Here is an 18746-nt window from a genome sequence, read left to right on the forward strand (position 1 = left end):
GGGGAGGGATTGTCTCCAGTTGTTGCCGATTTGTACTTCGCAAACGCTTAGTCCAGAGCTCTGCACACAGTAAGCGTTCAACAAATACGATGGAATGAATAGCCCCTTTTTTCCCAGACTGAGCCCCCTTTTTCCTCTCATTCATTCATTCATTCATTCATTCATTCATTCAATCGTATTTATTGAGCGCTTACCGTGTGCAGAGCACTGTACTAAGCGCTTGGAAAGTGCAAATCGGCAACAGATAGAGGCGGTCCCTACCCAACAGCGGACTCACAGTCTACAAAGGGGAGACAGACAACAGAACAAAACATATTAACAAACTAAAATAGAATAATAAATATGTACAAGTAAAATCCTCTCCTCCTCCCCCCTCTGCCCTCCCTTCTTCCCCTCCCCACAGCACTTGTGTATATTTGTACATATTTATCACTCTATTTTATTTGTACATATTTATTTGATCAATGAGGTGTATGTAGCTATAATTCTATTTATTCTGATAGTATTGACACCTGTCTCTTGTCTGTCTCCCCCTTCTACACTGTGAGCCCGTTGTTGGTCTCTGTATGTTTCCGATTTGTACTTCGCAAGAGTGCTCTGCACACAGTAAGTGCTCAATAAATACGATGGAATGAATAGCCCCCTTTTTCCTCTCCTCCTCCCCATCCTCCCCCATCTACCCTACCTCCTTCCCCTCCCCACAGCCCTTATGTATATTTGTATATATTTATTACTCTATTATTTTACTTTTACATATTTACTACTCTATTTTATTAATGATGTGCATAGGGCTATAATTCTATTTATTCCGACGGTTTTGACACCTGTCAGCATGTTTTGTTTTGTTGTCTGTCTCCCCATTCTAGACAGTGGGGCCCACAGCCCTTGTGTATATTTGTAAATATTTATTACTCTATTTATTTTACTTTTACATATTTACTACTCTATTTTATTAATGATGTGCACGGGGCTATAATTCTATTTATTCTGACTGTTTTGACACCTGTCTGCATGTTTTGTTTTGTTGTCTGTCTCCCCATTCTAGACAGTGGGGCCCACAGCCCTTGTGTATATTTGTACATATTTATCAGTCTATTTATTTTACTTTTACATATTTACTACTCTATTTTATTAATGATGTGCATAGGGCTATAATTCTATTTATTCCGACGGTTTTGACACCAGTCTGCATGTTTTGTTTTGTTGTCTGTCTCCCCATTCTACACAGTGGGGCCCACAGCCCTTGTGTATATTTGTACATATTTATTAGTCTATTTATTTTACTTTTACATATTTACTACTCTATTTTATTAATGATGTGCACGGCGCTATAATTCTATTTATTCTGACGGTTTTGACACCTGTCTGCATGTTTTGTTTTGTTGTCTGTCTCCCCATTCTAGACAGTGGGGCCCACAGCCCTTGTGTATATTTGTATATATTTGTTACTCTATTTATTTTGCTTTTACATATTTACTACTCTATTTTATTAATGATGTGCACGGGGCTATAATTCTATTTATTCCGACGGTTTTGACACCTGTCAGCATGTTTTGTTTTGTTATCTGTCTCCCCATTCTAGACAGTGGGGCCCACAGCCCTTGTGTATATTTGTACATATTTATCAGTCTATTTATTTTACTTTTACATATTTACTACTCTATTTTATTAATGATGTGCATAGGGCTATAATTCTATTTATTCCGACGGTTTTGACACCAGTCTGCATGTTTTGTTTTGTTGTCTGTCTCCCCATTCTAGACAGTGGGGCCCACAGCCCTTGTGTATATTTGTAAATATTTATTAGTCTATTTATTTTACTTTTACATATTTACTACTCTATTTTATTAATGATGTGCATAGGGCTATAATTCTATTTATTCTGACGGTTTTGACACCTGTCTGCATGTTTTGTTTTGTTGCCTGTCTCCCCATTCTAGACAGTGGGGCCCACAGCCCTTGTGTATATTTGTACATATTTATTAGTCTATTTATTTTACTTTTACATATTTACTACTCTATTTTATTAATGATGTGCACGGGGCTATAATTCTATTTATTCCGACGGTTTTGACACCTGTCAGCATGTTTTGTTTTGTTGTCTGTCTCCCCATTCTACACAGTGGGGCCCACAGCCCTTGTGTCTATTTGTACGTATTTATTACTCTATTTTACTTTTAGAAGCAGCGTGGCTCAGTGGAAAAGCGCACGGGCTTTGGAGTCAGAGGTCATGGGTTCAAATCCCGGCTCCGCCAATTGTCAGCTGGGTGACTTTGGGCAAGTCACTTCACTTCTCTGGGCCTCAGTTACCTCGTCTGTAAAATGGGGGTGAAGACTGTGAGCCCTCCGTGGGACAACCTGATCACCTTGTAACCTCCCCAGCGCTTAGAACAGTGCTTTGCACATAGTAAGCGCTTAATAAATGCCATCATTATTATTATTATTTTACATATTTACTACTCTATTTTATTAATGATGTGCATAGGGCTATAATTCTATTTATTCTGACGGCTTTGACACCAGTCTGCGTGTTTTGTTTTGTTGTCTGTCTTCCCCCTTCTAGACAGTGGGGCCGTTGTTGGGTAGGGACCGTCTCTATCTGTTGCCGAGCGCTTAGTCCAGTGTTTTGCACACAGTAAGCGCTCAAACAAGACGAATGAATGAATGAATGACTTGATCAGCACCAGAGGCGTGAGCAGCTCCCGAGCGGTTTTGCCAACAAGTCGCTGTCTCAGGTCCCTGGTCCTGCTTTCCCAGAGGCTCATCATCAATCGTATTTATTGAGCGCTTACTATGTGCAGAGCACTGTACTAAGCGCTTGGGAAGTACAAATTGGCAACGTATAGAGACAGTCCCTACCCAACAGTGGGCTCACAGTCTAAAAGGGGGAGACAGAGAACAAAACCAAACATACTAACAAAATAAAATAAATAGAATAGATATGTACAAATAAATTAGAGTAAAAAAATATGTACAAACATATATACATATATACAGGTGCTGTGGGGAAGGGAGGGAGGTAAGATGGGGGGATGGAGAGGGGGGAAGAGGGGGAGAGGAAGGAAGAGGCTCAGTGGAAAGAGCCCGGGCTTTGGAGTCAAAGGTCATGGGTTCAAATCCTGACTCCACCAATTGTCAGCTGGGTGACTTTGGGCAAGTCACTTCACTTCTCTGGGGCCTCAGAAGGCCTTCCCAGACTGAGCCCCCTCCTTCCTCTCCCCCTCCTTCCCCTCCCCACAGCACCTGTATATATGTATGTATGTTTGTACGTATTTATTACTCTATTTTATTTGTACATATTTATTCTATTTATTTTATTTTGTTAATATGTTTTGTTCTCTGTCTCCCCCTTCTAGACTGTGAGCCCGCTGTTGGGTAGGGACCGTCCCTGTATGTTGCCAACTTGTACTTCCCAAGCGCGTACTACAGTGCTCTGCACACAGTAAGCGCTCAATAAATACGATTGAATGAATGAATGTGAGCCCACTGTTGGGGAGGGACCGTCCCTATATGTTGCCAACTTGTACTTCCCAAGCGCTTAGTACAGTGCTCTGCACACAGTAAGCGCTCAATAAATACGATTGAATGAATGAATGAATGTGAACGCACTGTTGGGTAGGGACCGTCTCTAGATGTTGCCGACTTGTACTTCCCAAGCGCTTAGTACAGTGCTCTGCACACAGTCAGCGCTCAATCAATTCATTCATTCAATCGTATTGAGCGCTTACAGTGTGCAGAGCACTGTACTAAGCGCTTGGGAAGCACAGTGCTCTGCACACAGTAAGCGCTCAATCAATTCATTCATGCAATCGTATTTATTGAGCGCTTACTGTGTGCAGAGCACTGTACTAAGCGCTTTGGGGGGGGGGGCCGGTCCTCCTCTGAGCATGCGCAACGCCCACTGGGGGGCGCCTCTGAGCATGCGCACCGCCCACATTTGGGGGGCCGGGTCCGCCTCTGAGCATGCGCACCGCCCACTTTTGGGGGGCCGGGTCCGCCTCTGAGCATGCGTACCGCCTACTTTGGGGGGCGCGCCTCTGAGCATGCGTCTCCGCCCCACTTTTGAGGGGCCGGGTCCGCCTCTGAACATGCGCCCCTCCCGCTTTTGGGGGGGGGTCGAATCCGCCTCTGAGCATGCGCACCGCCCACTGGGGGGGGGGGGGGGGCGCGCGTCTCTGAGCATGCACCCCTCCTGCCTTGGGGGGGGGGGCGGTCCGCCTCTGAGCATGCGCACCGCCCACTGGGGGGGGGGCGCCTCTGAGCATGCACCCCTCCCGCTTTTGGGGGGGGGGTTGGTCCGCCTCTGAGCATGCGCACCGACCACTTTGGGGGGGGGCACGCGAGCCGCTGAGCATGCGCCCTCCCACTTTTGGGGGGCCGGGTCCGCCTCTGAGCATGCGCACCACCCACTTGGGGGGCGCCTCTGAGCATGCGCCCCTCCCGCTTTCGGGGGGCCGGGTCCGCCTCTGAGCATGCGCAGCGCCCACTTTGGGGGGGCGCGCCTCTGAGCATGCACCCCTCCCGCTTTTGGGGGGGGGGCGGGTCCGCCTCTGAGCATGCGCGCCTCCCGCTTTGGGGGGGGCGCGCCTCTGAGCATGCGCCCCTCCCGCTTTTGGGGGGGGGCAGTCCTCCTCTGAGCATGCGCGCCGCCAGTTTTGGGGGGGGGCGTCCTCCTCTGAGCATGCGCCCCGCCTTGGTCGGTCCTCTGGAGCATGCGCACTGGCCGCCGTGCTGGTCTCCCGTCGGGGTGCCCGTCCCCCCGCCGGCGGTGCCGCGGTGACGTCACGCCGGGGTTCCCCCCCCCCCCGGCCGTGGGCGGGCGGCGGCGGCCCCACCATGCTCAACGTGCCGAGCCAGGGTTTCCCGGCGGCGGGCTCTCAGCAGCGCGCCGCCTCGGGCGGGAGAGCCAAGGTAAGCCCCCGGCGCCCACCCTTCTGCTTACACGACCCTCAGCGCTTAGAACACTCACTCATTCGTTCAGTCGTATTTATTGAGCGCCTACTGTGTGCAGAGCACTGGGCTAAGCGCTTAACAGAACAGTGCTTTGCACGTAGTGAGCGCTTAACAAATGGCACCGTGATTACCCCGCTCCCTCCCTGCTGAGCCTCTCCCCCACTCCCTCCCTGCTGCCCCTGTACCCCACTCTCTCCCTTCTGATCCTCTCCCCCACTCCCTCCCTGCTGAGACCCCCCTTACCCCATTCTCCCTGCTGACCGTCTCCCCCCCTCCCTCCCTGCTGACCCTCTCCCCCCTCCCTCCCTGCTGACCCTCTCCCCCATTTTCCCTTCCTGCTGACTCTGGACTCCTTCCCTCCCTGCTGTCCCTGTACCCCACTTCCTCCCTGCTGTCCCTGTACCCCACTCTTTCCCTGCTGCCCCTGTACCCCCCTCTCTCCCTTCTGATCCTCTCCCCCACTCCCTCCCTGCTGAGACCCCCCCTACCCCATTCTCCCTGCTGACCCTCTCCCCCCTCCCTCCCTGCTGACCCTCTGATCCTCTCCCCCACTCCCTCCCTGCTGAGACCCCCCCCTACCCCATTCTCCCTGCTGACCCTCTCCCCCCTCTCTCCCTCCCTGCTGACCCTCTCTCCCACTCCTTTCCTGCTGACTCTGTACTCCCTCCCTCCCTGCTGATCCTGTACCCCATTCTCTCTCCTGACCCTCTACCCCACTCCCCTCTTTCTGTCCCTGTACCCCACTCCCTCCCTGCTGATCCTGTACCCCATTCTCTCTCCTGATCCTGTACCCCACTCCCCCCCGCTGACCCTCTCCCCCACTCCCTCCCTGCTGACCCTCTCCCCCACTCCCTCCCTGCTGACCCTCTCCCCCACTCCCCCCCCTGCTGATCCTGTACCCCATTCTCTCTCCTGACCCTGTACCCCACTCCCTTCCTGCTGACCCTTTACCCCACTCCCTCCCCGCAGGCCCTCTACCCACTGCCTGCCTGTACCCCACTCTCCCTGCTGACCCTCTACCCCACTCCTTCCCTGCTGACTCTGCAGTCACTCCCTCCCTGCCGATCCTGTACCCACTCCTTCCCTGCTGAGACCCTGTACCCCATTCTCTCTCCCTTCTGACCCTATACCCCACTCCCTCCCTGCCGACCCTGTCCCCCACTCCCTCCCTGCCGACCCTGTGCTCCCTCCCTCCCTGCCGACCCTCTCCCCCACTCCCTTCCTGCTGACTCTGTACTCATTCCCTCCCTGCTGATCCTGTACCCACTCCCTCCCTGCTGAGACCCTCTACCCCGTTCTCTTTCCCTTCTGATCCTGTACCCCACCCCCTCCTTGCTGACCCTGTACTCACTCCCCTGCTGACCCTTTACCCCATTCCCTCCCTCTTGATCCTGTACCCCACTCCCTTCCTGCTGACTCTGTACTAACTCCCTCCCTGCTGATCCTGTACCCCATTCTTTCTCCTGACCCTGTACCCCACTCTCTCCCTGCTGACCCTGTACTCCCTCCCTCCCTGCTGACCCTCTCCCCCAGTCCCTTCCTGCTGACTCTGTACTAACTCCGTCCCTGCTGATCCTGTACCCCACTTCCTCCCTGCTGTCCCTGTACCCCACTCTCTCCCTGCTGACCCTGTACCCCACTCTCTCCCCTCTGATCCTCTCCCCCACTCCCTCCCTGCTGAGACCCTCTACCCCATTCTCCCTGCTGACCCTCTCCCCCTCCCTGCTGATCCTATACTCACTCACTGCCTGCTGATCCTGTACCCCACACTCTCCCTTCTCCTTTTTCATTCATTCAGTCGTATTGAACACTTACCGTGTGCAGAGCACTGGACTTAAGCACCTGGGAAGTACAAGTTGGCAACGTATAGAGACGACCCCTACCCAACAGCGGGCTCACAGTCTAGAAGGGGGAGACAGACAACAAAACAAAACGTATTAACAAAATAAAGTAAATACAATAGTAAATATGTACTTATTTTATATGTTATGTGTGTATGTATTAAGTATATATGTGTTTATTACATATGTAATATGTACTTCTCTCCCTTCTGACCCTGTTCCCCACTCTTTCCTGACCCTCTGTTCTACTCCCTCCCTGCTGTCCCTGTATCCCACTCTCTCCTGACCCTCTATCCCACTCTCTCCCTCCTGACCCTCTATCCCACTCACTCCCTGCTGCACATAGTAAGCGCTCAGTAATTACAATTGACTGAGTAGATGAATGAACCCTGTAGCCTTCTCACTCCTTGCTAGACTGTGAGCCCGTTGTTGGGTAGGGACCGTCTCTATATGTTGCCAACTTGTACTTCCGAAGCGCTTAGTACAGTGCTCTGCACACAGTAAGCGCTCAATAAATACAATTGAATGAATGAATGAATGAATGGTCCTGTACCCAACTCTCTGTCTCTCTCGTGGGCCTGTACCTCACTCCCTGCTGGCCCTATTCCCCACTCTCCCCCTGTTAATCCTGTGCCCCCTTCTCTCCTGGTCCTGTACTAATAATGATGGCGTTTATTAAGCACTTACTATGTGCAAAGCACTGTTCTAAGTGCTGTACCCCTCTCACTCCTTACTGCTCCTTTTGACTGTGAGCCCACTGTTGGGTAGGGACTGTCTCTATGTGTTGCCAATTTGTACTTCCCAAGCGCTTAGTCCAGTGCTCTGCACATAGTAAGCGCTCAATAAATACGATTGATTGATTGATTGCTCCTTTACCTCACTCCCCCCCTGCTAATCCTGTTGACTAACATGATCTCTGCTCTCAGGGAGCTTGCAGTCTTGCTGCGGAAACAGACTAAGAAAAAGAAAGTGGAAAAGTGGGGAGAGGAATTTTAGGTCTGGCCCTGGAGAAGGGGATCGTGCTGAGGAGAACACCCATCTTCTGACCAGAAAGATTTTGGTGTGGTTTTGGGACCACAATTGTTTAAATGAGGCCATAAACTATTTAAGGCAGCTAGCGGAGCAGACCATAAAAAGGCCTAACTTTGGGGGAGTTTTCCCTTTAAAGAGACAAAGAAAAAAGTGCTGTTTTCTTTTGGGTGTGGGGCTGTATTTAGTTGCAAACTAAGCCAGAGCTGGAACTATATGGATTAAAGTAGTGTACCCGAATCTAGACTTTAAGGGTCCTTATCTGGAGTTCTGGAGACCTAGCTCTAGTTCTTAAAGAACATCAGGACCTTGGTATCAGTCAGTCGGTAGTATTTATTGAACACTTACTCTATGCTGAGCAGTGTCTTACCACTTGGGAGAGTACAGTAGAGTACAGTAGGAGTGTATATATGTTTGTACATATTTATTACTCTATTTATTTATTTTACTTATACATATCTATTCTATTTATTTTATTTTGTTAGTACGTTTGGTTTTGTTCTGTGTCTCCCCCTTCTAGACTGTGAGCCCACTGTTGGGTAGGGACTGTCTCTATATGTTGCCAACTTGGACTTCCCAAGCGCTTAGTACAGTGCTCTGCACACAGTAAGCACTCAATAAATACGATTGATTGATTGATTGATTTCCTGGGGTGGTGGGGTAGAGAGAGTTAGCTAGTAACCTCCAAGTGCTTAGGGGGGAGGACTCAAGTGCGTAAACGATTCAATAGGCAGGGAAAATAGTGGGGTGAGAGGAGAGATTAGTCGGGAAAGGCTTCCTAGAGGATAGGTGATTTTTAGTAAGCCTTTGAAGACGGGGAGGGGGTGGTCTGTCATTTGTGAGGTGGTAGAGAGTGAGGCACAGCATTAGAGGAGTGAAGTGACCCATAGGCTGCCCATGATCTCTGTCATGGATCAAAAGTTCCCCATACATGTTTTGAGTGTTCACTTCTGTGTATTTTGTTCATGTTCGGTGTGCTCAGTCTCCCCCTTTTAGACTGTGAGCTCACTGTTGGGTAGGGACTGTCTCTATATGTTGCCAACCTGTACTTCCCAAGTGCTTAGTACAGTGCTCTGCGCACAGTAAGCGCTCAATAAATACGATTGCCGTGGAGCATGACCTCTACATCAACCTTTGAGGGATCTCACTTCCTCCTGCCAACTTCCTCTCCTGCCTAAGGCCCACAGATGCAGCTCTGTTCCCATGCAAAGCCAATCCACTCTCTGATTAAATCTGGGAGTCCCGTCTCCGTCCCTGTCATTCAGGCCAAGGTTCCTGCTAGGGGAAGGAAGGAGAAAGTAGACGACCAAAGATCTGGTGGTAATTGCCCTGAAAGAGGGGAAAAATTGCAGAAAAAACTTCATACAATGGAGTGTGGGCCAAAAAGAGGAAGAAAAGTTGAGAGTCAAGTGCGAAGAGAAAAGGGATTTAGAGAAAAGGAAACCAAACTACAGTTACGTAATGTCACCAGTCACAAATTAGGGAAAAGATCTCTGAGATATTGTTATTATTATTACAGTATTTTGAAAGCAACTAGTGTGTGTCAAGCTCTGTTCTAAGCGCTAGGGAAGATACAGGTTAATCAGGTTGGACACAGTCCCTGCCCGCCATGGGACTCAGTCTTCTCAGAAGTTGGGCAGGGGTGGTATTTATTGAGCACTTACTGTGTGCAGAGCACTGTACTAAGAGCTTGGGGGAGTGCAAGAAGGTAACAGTCTACAGGGAGAGGGAAATAATGCAGAGATAGTACAGAGTCCCAGAAATGATCCCGAGAAGGATTGGACGAATAGGAAAAGAGAGATCCCAGAATTGGGAGTTTTGATATTTGGTGAGAATGTCGGGGAGGTAAGGTGGTGGTGTTTCAGGCAGTAGGGGAAGAAGTTTCTCCGAGGAAGTGGAGCGGAGGTTTGCATATGTGGGAAGAGGACTGTGTTTGTGTCTGGGTCAGTGCTGCTCCATGGCCGGGACACAGGCGGAGCGTGAGAAAATATGGCATATGGTGTCCCTGGGGAGCAAATGGGATCCAGGGTTAAGAGGGTGAGCTGGGAGTGGTGTGGCGTAGTCCAAGAAAAGTCAAGTTCCTGGTTGGGAGGTTTGTATCTCTTTGTGAATTTGGGGGACAGTTGTGTTCTGAGGTGGGTGGGAGTGTTGAGAGAAGATAAGGGGGTCCCTAGTTGGAGAGAGGGAGAGAGAGAGTGAGTTCTCACGCACGCGTAGTGAGAATGCCTGTCCTGACAGGGAAGAGAGCCAAGTCGGCAAAGGGCTATGCGTGAGATCCAATCCGGCAGGATTTATCTAAGAGAAGAAGCTGTTCTGTGATGTGAATTTTTCTAGGGAAGAACAATTCTTCCATGTTATAGTGTACCCTGGGACAAAGTTCTGGAGTGCAGGGAAGACTTCCTTTTCTCCCCTCCTGTTGTCCTGGACTCCTTTTCTCCCTCCTATCCTTTTTCCTTCTTCCCCTTCACCCTTTTCTTTCTCTCTACTGTACATTTTTAGAACTCAGCATTTGTCCCGTGCTCAAACCCTTGGAATTATTTGTTTGTTTTTTCCACTTTGGTTCATACGTACTTCTTTGGAGTCGATGGTCATGAACTGTGATTTTGCTTTTCATTTGTGCAGCCGGCTCTTGGTTTTCTGTGTTGCTGGGGGAAGGGAGGCAATGGGAAAAAATGAGACCTGTAGTTGATCCATAAATGCCACTTTAGCCAATTTAGAAGGCTGGAAGCTCCAGGGAAATGGGGAGACAATTAAAAAAGCCACAGTGGGAGATGGGAGAGGAAAGTTTCACGAGACACAGAATAGTTACCTCTTCACCGGGGAGGGAGGGTTGATATATCTGTTTTACTTTCAATGAAGTAGAAGTCAGCTACTCTTTCATGGAACCCTTCTGACCAAATCTAGATAGAGTAACATAACATCATTGCCTTGAATACATAATTCTTGGTAATTTTGATTAAAAGTAGGGGTTTCTTCAGTGGTTCAGTAATCAATCCCCTATTGATAATATTGTTCCTTTGAGAAAATGGGTTCCAGCTTATGATGTGTCAGTTTTAGACATGGCTTTGAGGACCTGATTTTCCTAAAATCCAAGGCCTGCCTGGTGTAATTATCAGAGCGGCAATCAAACAGTAGAAGCACCTGGAGAAGCCCTGGGCAAAAGATAGTCCCAGTTCTGAATGATGGAGTTGGCTGAATTCTTCTTCCCTCCCAGGTACCTTTAAAGAAAGGCAGAAGCCTTATGGATTGGATTCGATTGACAAAAAGTGGAAAAGATCTATCAGGACTGAGAGGAAGATTGATAGAAGTAACTGAAGAAGAGCTCGCTAAGCATAACAAAAAAGATGACTGCTGGGTGTGCATAAGAGGTGGGTCCCGTGTTTGTGTTCAGACCTAGTAAGCCATGGTGGCTTTCATGACTGTCACTTCACTGAGTGCTTGGTTGCTTAAGAGTTGATTGTTTCAGCCCCGTAAACAGTGTATATTAGGCAATGATGATGATGATGAGAGTGTGAAAAAACAGGACAGCCTGTACCACATCATTTAAGAGGCTTGAATGAGAAGGGGAAGTAATAAGTTCTGCATTTAACTTGAAATGGACAAAAATCCTCCTTTTCCCCTTCCTTCCCAACTCCCGTTTCCTCCAAAGGAATCCATAAGAAGGAACTTTTGTGTTTATAAGGCTGAGAAGCCATAGCCTCCGCCCCCTTTTTGTCCTCCAAGATCTGGCCAGTGCCTAGGCACCATGGAGCGTAACAGTCCGCTGGTCCGTGAATCGTATGGGATATCAAAATTGGGCATGGCCTCTTGGATTTTACCCATTGTGGTTCCCATGGGCTATCCAGGGCCATGACACAAAAGCTCTTTCTATTGTTTGATGTGAAGTTTTCTTTTTTATCTGCAGCCGAAAAGTATTTGCAAAGAGTGGGATTTGCTGCTTTATAAAACGGGCAAAAAGAGTAAAAATGGTTGGAAATGCAGATTTTGACCCATTTTTTTTTGAGCACCTGGGTGGGTATATACCTCTAACTTTTTTACATTTGGAGGACATAATAAAAACTGATCCTATAGAAATTTGACATATGAAGAGCTGAGAAAACAGGGAAGATAAAAAACAGATTTGGGGGATGTAATCCTATTTTAAAACTGAATTTTAAACTGCTTTAATTATGGTATTTGTTAAATGATTCCTCTATGCCAGCACTGTACTAAGCACTGGAGTAGACAGAAGATAATAAGGTTGGACACCCTACTCACCATACTTTGATCTCATCCATCTCGCCGCCGACCTCTCGCCCGTATCCTGCCTATGGCCTGGAATGCCTTCCTTTCATGACAGAGAATTACTCTTCCCACCTTCAAAGCCTTATTGAAGGCACATCTTCCCCAAGAGGCCGTCCCCGACTGCCCTCATTTCCTTTTCTCCCACTTTCTTTTGCATTGCCCTGATTTCCTCTCTTTATTCACCCTCAACTTAGCCCCACAGCACTTTAGCTACACACTTGTAATTAATTTCTATAAATGTCTGTGTCCCCTTCTAGACAGCTCATTGTGGACAAGGAATGTGTTATACTCTCTCAAGTGCCTAATACAGTGCTCAGTAAATAAGATTGATTAAGTGATTCATTCTTCTGGTGAACAGGCCTGCAAATAGCCTCGTTCAAGAAACTGTAAAATCTCACGTGATGCTCACAAGCAGCCTAGGTACAGGTGCCCCTTTACACAGCACTAAGTACTGATCAGTTGAAAGGGGCACATGGATATATAGCATAATCTGGATGAGGACTTTTAATTTTCAAGATCTTAATATTTTTTTTAACAATCAAAAGAAGTCCAATGTTGACGTTCGGGCCCAAGTCTGGACATGTTCTGGCATGGGTATGTAGAAGGGATCCGGATAGACTAGATTCCTCAATAACAATCAGTCAGTGGCATTTATTGAGTGTTTACTATGCATACAGCACTGTATTAACAGCTTAGGAAAGTACAGTACAATAGAGCTGGTAGATGCCATCCCTGCCCTCAGGGAGCTTTCAGTCAAAATTGGGCCCAGATTTTGGAACTGGGACTAGGGGGACAGAGATGGGAAAAACTTCATTTTTCTCATCTTAGGGATTTGCTCACCTGCTGTGACTGCTGACGATGACTGAGTGCCTACCATTTAAAAAAAGGAGGGGTACCTGTCCTGGTTTGACACACTGAATTTCTTGTAATAATCAAAAGAAGTCCAATATTGACGTTTGGGCCCAAGTCTGGACATGTTCTGGCATGGGTATGTAGAAGGGATCTGGATAGACTAGATTCCTCAATAACAATGTCAGTGGTATTTATTGAGTGTTTACTATGCATACAGCACTGTATTAACAGCTTAGGAAAGTACAGTACAATAGAGCTGGTAGATGCCATCCCTGCCCTCAGGGAGCTTTCAGTTAAAATTGGGCCCAGATTTTGGAACTGGGACTAGGGGGACAGAGATGGGAAAAACTTCATTTTTCTCATCTTAGGGATTTGCTCTCCTGCTGTGACCGCTGACGATGACTGAGTGCCTACCATTTAAAAAAAGGAGGGGTACCTGTCCTGGTTTGACACACTGAATTTCTCGTAATAATCAAAAGAAGTCCAATATTGACGTTCGGGCCCAAGTCTGGACATGTTCTGGCATGGGTATGTAGAAGGGATCCGGATAGACTAGATTCCTCAATAACAATCAGTCAGTGGTATTTATTGAGTGTTTACTATGCATACAGCACTGTATTAACAGCTTAGGAAAGTACAGTACAATAGAGCTGGTAGATGCCATCCCTGCTCTCAGGGAGCTTTCAGTCAAAATTGGGCCCAGATTTTGGAACTGGGATTAGGGGGACAGAGATGGGAAAAACTTCATTTTTCTCATTTTAGGGATTTGCTCTCCTGCTGTGACCGCTGACGATGACTGAGTGCCTACCATTTAAAAAAAGGAGGGATACCTGTCCCGGTTTGACACACTGAATTTCTCGTAGACGATTCCTTTTATCAACACAAGATGGCAAAGTGTTCACAGTCATTGAGAGTATTTTTTGAGTAACTTTATGTGGAGAGATTTTGATTTTTGTCCTCAGTAATTTGTAAGTCAAAGTGAACGGCTGCAGCCAATTGAAGCTGCCAAATAGTATTTTCAATAGTACCGATCCATTCTTTAAATTCCAGAATGTAATCGAGACTTCACTCTTCGTCCGAGGTCCTCCGGGGAGAGTGATCTTAAGGGAAAACACGTTTTGTTCTCTTATTTGATACTTTTCTTTATCTGAAGGCTGGAGTAAAAGAAACAATCTGTTTTGGGCAGGCATGTCTCAATGCAAGGATTTACTCTAGGGCTTCGCTTCTAGATTGATTGCTATTATTTCATTTCTACTGTAGCGTTTCCAGCTGTGGTAGGGTTTCAGCAGCACCCCTGTTAACAGTTGTGGTTGATTCCTGAGAAATCAGTTTTATTAAGCACCTTCCTCATGCAAAACACCCTACTAAGTGCGTCTCGACTTTGAGGAGTTTGAAGGGGGCCATTCACAAAGCAGTGGCTGTTCCAAACGTATGGAAGGATAAAGAAATGCACATGAGTAAATAGCACAAGTGCTAAGGGTGTGATCTGGGAAACTGGTGTGTAATTGGAGAATAACTCCAGGAGAAGGTGGGAATTCAGGCCTTTGAAGATGGAGGGAGCTGGGTTCTGGTGAAGTTAAGTGAGAGCGTTTCAGGCAGGTGGACGGGTGCGAGCGAGGCATCAGAGGCTGGAGAGTTGTGGATGAGGTCCAGTCAGAAGGTTATCTTGGGAGGAACTGAGGGGTGAGCTGGGATGGGAAAACAGGATAAGTAGCAGGGAGAGAGCTAACTGCATTAAAGTCAAGAGTTTCTGCTTGGTGGGGAGAGGAATGGAGGCTTTTGGGGAGTGAAAGCATGCAGAGTAATGTTCTGGCCAACAGAGTGGAGTACGAAGTGGAGTAGCAGGAGATGTGGATAGAGAACTCTACCTAAACTTGGATAGTGGCAGTTTGGATTATTAATTGTATTTATTGAACGCTTATTGTGTGCAAAGCACTGTACTAAGTGCTTATGGAGAGCAGAGGGTGGATCTGGAAAACCCTCCAGCGTCTGCAGAAAGAGGCTAAGTTCTGTCCTTCCAGGGCTGTTTTAGGGGCCGTCCTTCCTAATGTGGAGAGGTGAATGGGCTGATCTTTCAAGAGCTCTTTGGGCCCCTGATTCTGGATGGAACCTGGAAAGCCCAGGCTAGGTGAGAAGATGTAAGTAGTAGAGCAGATTGTCGTCAAGTTTTCAATAACCAGTTCCCCAAACTTAACTTTCAGGAGTCAAAGTCAAGCAATTCTAGAGATATATCGTGCTTCGCTTCCCACAAAATCAGTCCCTTCGTGTTTTAAACGAAGCCATAGATCAGGGGGCAAGTCCTACCATCCGAATCCAGGCTTTACAATTCTCACATCTTCAAGTCTTTCTCCATCAGTGGGGATCGCTGAGATCAGGTAGACGCAGAAGATGGTAGCATTTGCTTTTGCACTGGTGCTGAAGAAATCTCGTGGTGGTGTCTGTCAACTCTGTTGTATTGTTCTCTCCTAAACGCTTAGTACAGAGTTCTGCACACTGTGATCATGCAATAAATACCATTAATTGATTGCTTGATTGACTTGGATGACAGTCACAGTTTTTTTTTTTTTTTTTGTCTTTAAGGGCCTCTGGGTTATAAAGCTGGGTTTTGCTGTTTAGTAATTCAAAATAAATGTTTTTCATTACTCCCTTTTTGAGATTTAAGCATTAGCAGGATTCTTTCCAAACTGCCACTTGTGAAATGGAACATACTTTGGAATTATATTTTTAGTTGATTTATGATCTTATTTTTTCATCTCGGAAACAGGACTTGTTTACAATGTTAGCCCGTACATGGAATATCATCCTGGCGGGGAGGATGAGCTGATGAGAGCAGCGGGAACAGATGGCACAAATCTGTTTGATCAGGTAAGAGGCCGGCGGAGTTGGAGAGCAACTGCGCTTCAAGTTCATTTTTGAAAGGGGTTTTAGTAAATGCCAGCTCAGTGCTGAGCACCAGGGTAAAAATGCAGGGTAATCGAATCAGACGTGGTTCCTGATCCCTTAGGTGCACCACAATGTAAATATTTCTGAGCAATCTTTAAGTTTGAAGAAAAAGCAAAAGATAGAGAAGAGTCTTAATAACATTTGCCAAAGGCCAGTTCTCTTGGTCCCGTGGCCCAGCATTGTCACGTATTCAGCAGATGCTTGATTTATGTTTGTAATGGTGGTGATTGCTCATGTTCTACTTGTCTTCTACTTTTATGGCTTTTTTATAGGTTATCTAGCTCTCTACCCTCTGAATTAGATAACAATTGAGAAGAGTTTAGGTACTAAGAAAAGTAGGATAGACTTTCCGAGGGATCATGGCAAAGAAGTTCCGTGTGGCGCCCTATAAAATTTGACCATGTTTCCTCTTTATTTGATCATTTTTATTAAACTGTTTGAAGTGAACTGATGAACAAGTGCTTTTGGAATAAAATAGTATTGTTGAAAACTCACATTTAAATCAGAATGTCATGAGGTCATCTTTAGTAGGTTGATTCATGGTTCTTTTGAGATCACAGGTCTTGGTAAATTACACAAGGCTCAGCAAATGTGGATTTAGTTCACTAGTGAAACAAAAATCCTTCTAATTAGATACTCTCTGGTGGTCATCTGTCTTTGTGTGTGCTGCCTTTGGCTTATCTGTTTGTTTTACCTTGTGCTTTCTCCTGTTACCCCTCTGTCTCCTGTTGCTGTGTTTTCCAGTTGCAAAAGATTGCCTGATTATTAACCCTGATTTTTTTTTCACTTGTCACTGACCTATAGGTAGTGAATCTGTTGAGATTAAGCGCTTGACAAATGCCATTATTATTATTATTATTATTATCTGTTGAGACCCAAACATTCATTCAGGTGTCAGTTCTCCCTCCCTCCCCTTCTTCCATTGGATTTTTTTTTACAAAGTCTTACCATAACAATTTAGTAATTGCTTTTTTTTGAAAAAAAATTCTAATTGGATTTGTTAAGGCCATTTGCCATAAAGTTTTCTTCTGATATGTTGGTTTACCTGTGGTTTATTTCTCTCATCTCAGTTCAGGTTTCTATTTCATTCTTTATATAGTTCCCTAAAGACTGTGCTCTCAAGCATAAACTCTAGTTTGTGGGTAGTTATAACTAAATAGCTTTATTGTAATAATTCTTCTTTGAAGATATCCAGAGATAGCAGTTCCAAAAAAGCAGAGTAGAGGAGCCAGGAGGTGAGAGGAAAAGGAGTGGAGAAAGGACATGAGCTGAGGTGAGGGAGAGGAAGGAAGAGAGGGGATGAGCTGGAAGAATAGGGGGAGAAGGAAGGGGAAAAGAAGAGAATGGAGGGAAAACAGTCCCCACAAAAGTTCCTTAAATGCTTTGCACGTCTCGAAGAATATTTAAATAGTTAGCTTTATTGAAGTACTTTCTTATTCTTTGGAGACGTGCTCGGGGCTTTCATCCTCCGTAAGAGAATATTGAACTCTAGAAATCAGATTCTGGAAAGATAACAGAGACCCTATTTGTCATCTAGACATTTTATCACATCCAGGGTTACGTGCACACAGATTGTTCTATAACTGACTGAGAGCATCCCCTTGGTGTCCAGCAAATTCAGGGGGTGAGGGAGTTATTAAAACCCTCTCTGGCTCTGAGAAACCACGGAAATTAATCGGGACCACATTTCCCAGAGAGAGACATCTGTTGTCTTGTTGGCTAATTGCTTGGTGATTCTTTTGGTGTGTGGGAGTGGAGGAGCTTGCTCTTCCCAAATTGACTTTGAACTTTGGGAAATATGCTTTATTAAGATTGATCACTGACCCAGCAGCTCAGTGCTGGCTTGGAGATGTAGGTGTTGTAAGCCCACTGGTTGTGGGGACTGTGATATTGTACTCTCCCAAGAGCTTAGTACAGTGCTCTTCATACAGTAAGTATTCAGTAAATACAGTTAACTGACTGACTTACTAAGGAAATGATTTGGAGTGGCCCAGTACCGCTGAGCAGATTGATTTTTGTCTAACACTTCAAACAGTGTTTTCTCTTGCCAGGCACTTGCAGTCTCCTTGACTTTAAAAAAGGGGGCATTTAAATAACTTATGGATTTCCTATGTTTTCAGAAGTGAACAACTCCAAATAGCAATATATGCCTTAAAACTGCTTAACTGTCATTAAAACCTTTGAGTGCTTCCAGGAGCTAAGAATTTGGATTGTGGGGTGAATATAAACCATTTCTCTTGGCTTTCACGGATTGACATTTCATAATACTCGTAGCAGAGTGGTGGAGAGCAAATATTACATTTAGCCATTGGAACATCATAACTTAAGATTGAAGGTCCAGCCTGTAAGAGGGAACTATGATCACGCCCATGTCAATAGTATCAGAAGGTCTTGGGTTTCTTCACTGGCAGTCAAACCAGTTGCTGTGGTTATGAAACCACAGATCACTGATATATTTGTCGTGATATATTTGCCAGGTGAACTTGACTCAAGTTCTGTTTCTTTGATGTCTATACCCTGGATTCTGCCCCTCTCTCTCTGAAAAAGAGAGAGATGAGGGAGAGAGTGTGAGCGCACACATATATGTTCTTGCGAGTTTGGAAATATGTGTGCATATATGTTGGGAGTGGAGAAATGCTGAAATGCAGGACCACAGCTGGTTTACAGTGTGGAACATTCTAGTCAGAAGAATACTGATTTTTTTTTAATCTCTGAAGCAAGAAGTTCCATTCTATTTTAATGATCTGCCATTCAGATCATTAAAAGTTCTGAGATTACACTCTTTCCCTGTTCTCATTAACATCTCCTGTCTGCTCTTTTGTACAGGCTGATCTCAAGTCCTGC

At 46.2% G+C, this 18746-nt stretch overlaps 1 protein-coding gene across 1 annotated transcript in view; it reads left to right on the top strand.

Moving 5' to 3' along the window:
• Nucleotides 1–4806: 4806 nt before the first annotated feature.
• LOC119940984 (cytochrome b5 reductase 4) overlaps nt 4807–18746 on the top strand; it is a 50835-nt gene continuing 36895 nt past the window's right edge. The window contains exons 1-3 of the mRNA XM_038761405.1: nt 4807–4911; nt 11038–11191; nt 15724–15824. Coding sequence (XP_038617333.1) covers nt 4837–4911; nt 11038–11191; nt 15724–15824 — 330 coding nt within the window. The 5' untranslated portion in view covers nt 4807–4836. The remainder of the gene's footprint in view (nt 4912–11037; nt 11192–15723; nt 15825–18746) is intronic.

This window comes from Tachyglossus aculeatus, chromosome 19 (assembly GCF_015852505.1).
Source record: "Tachyglossus aculeatus isolate mTacAcu1 chromosome 19, mTacAcu1.pri, whole genome shotgun sequence".
Lineage (NCBI taxonomy): Eukaryota > Metazoa > Chordata > Mammalia > Monotremata > Tachyglossidae > Tachyglossus > Tachyglossus aculeatus.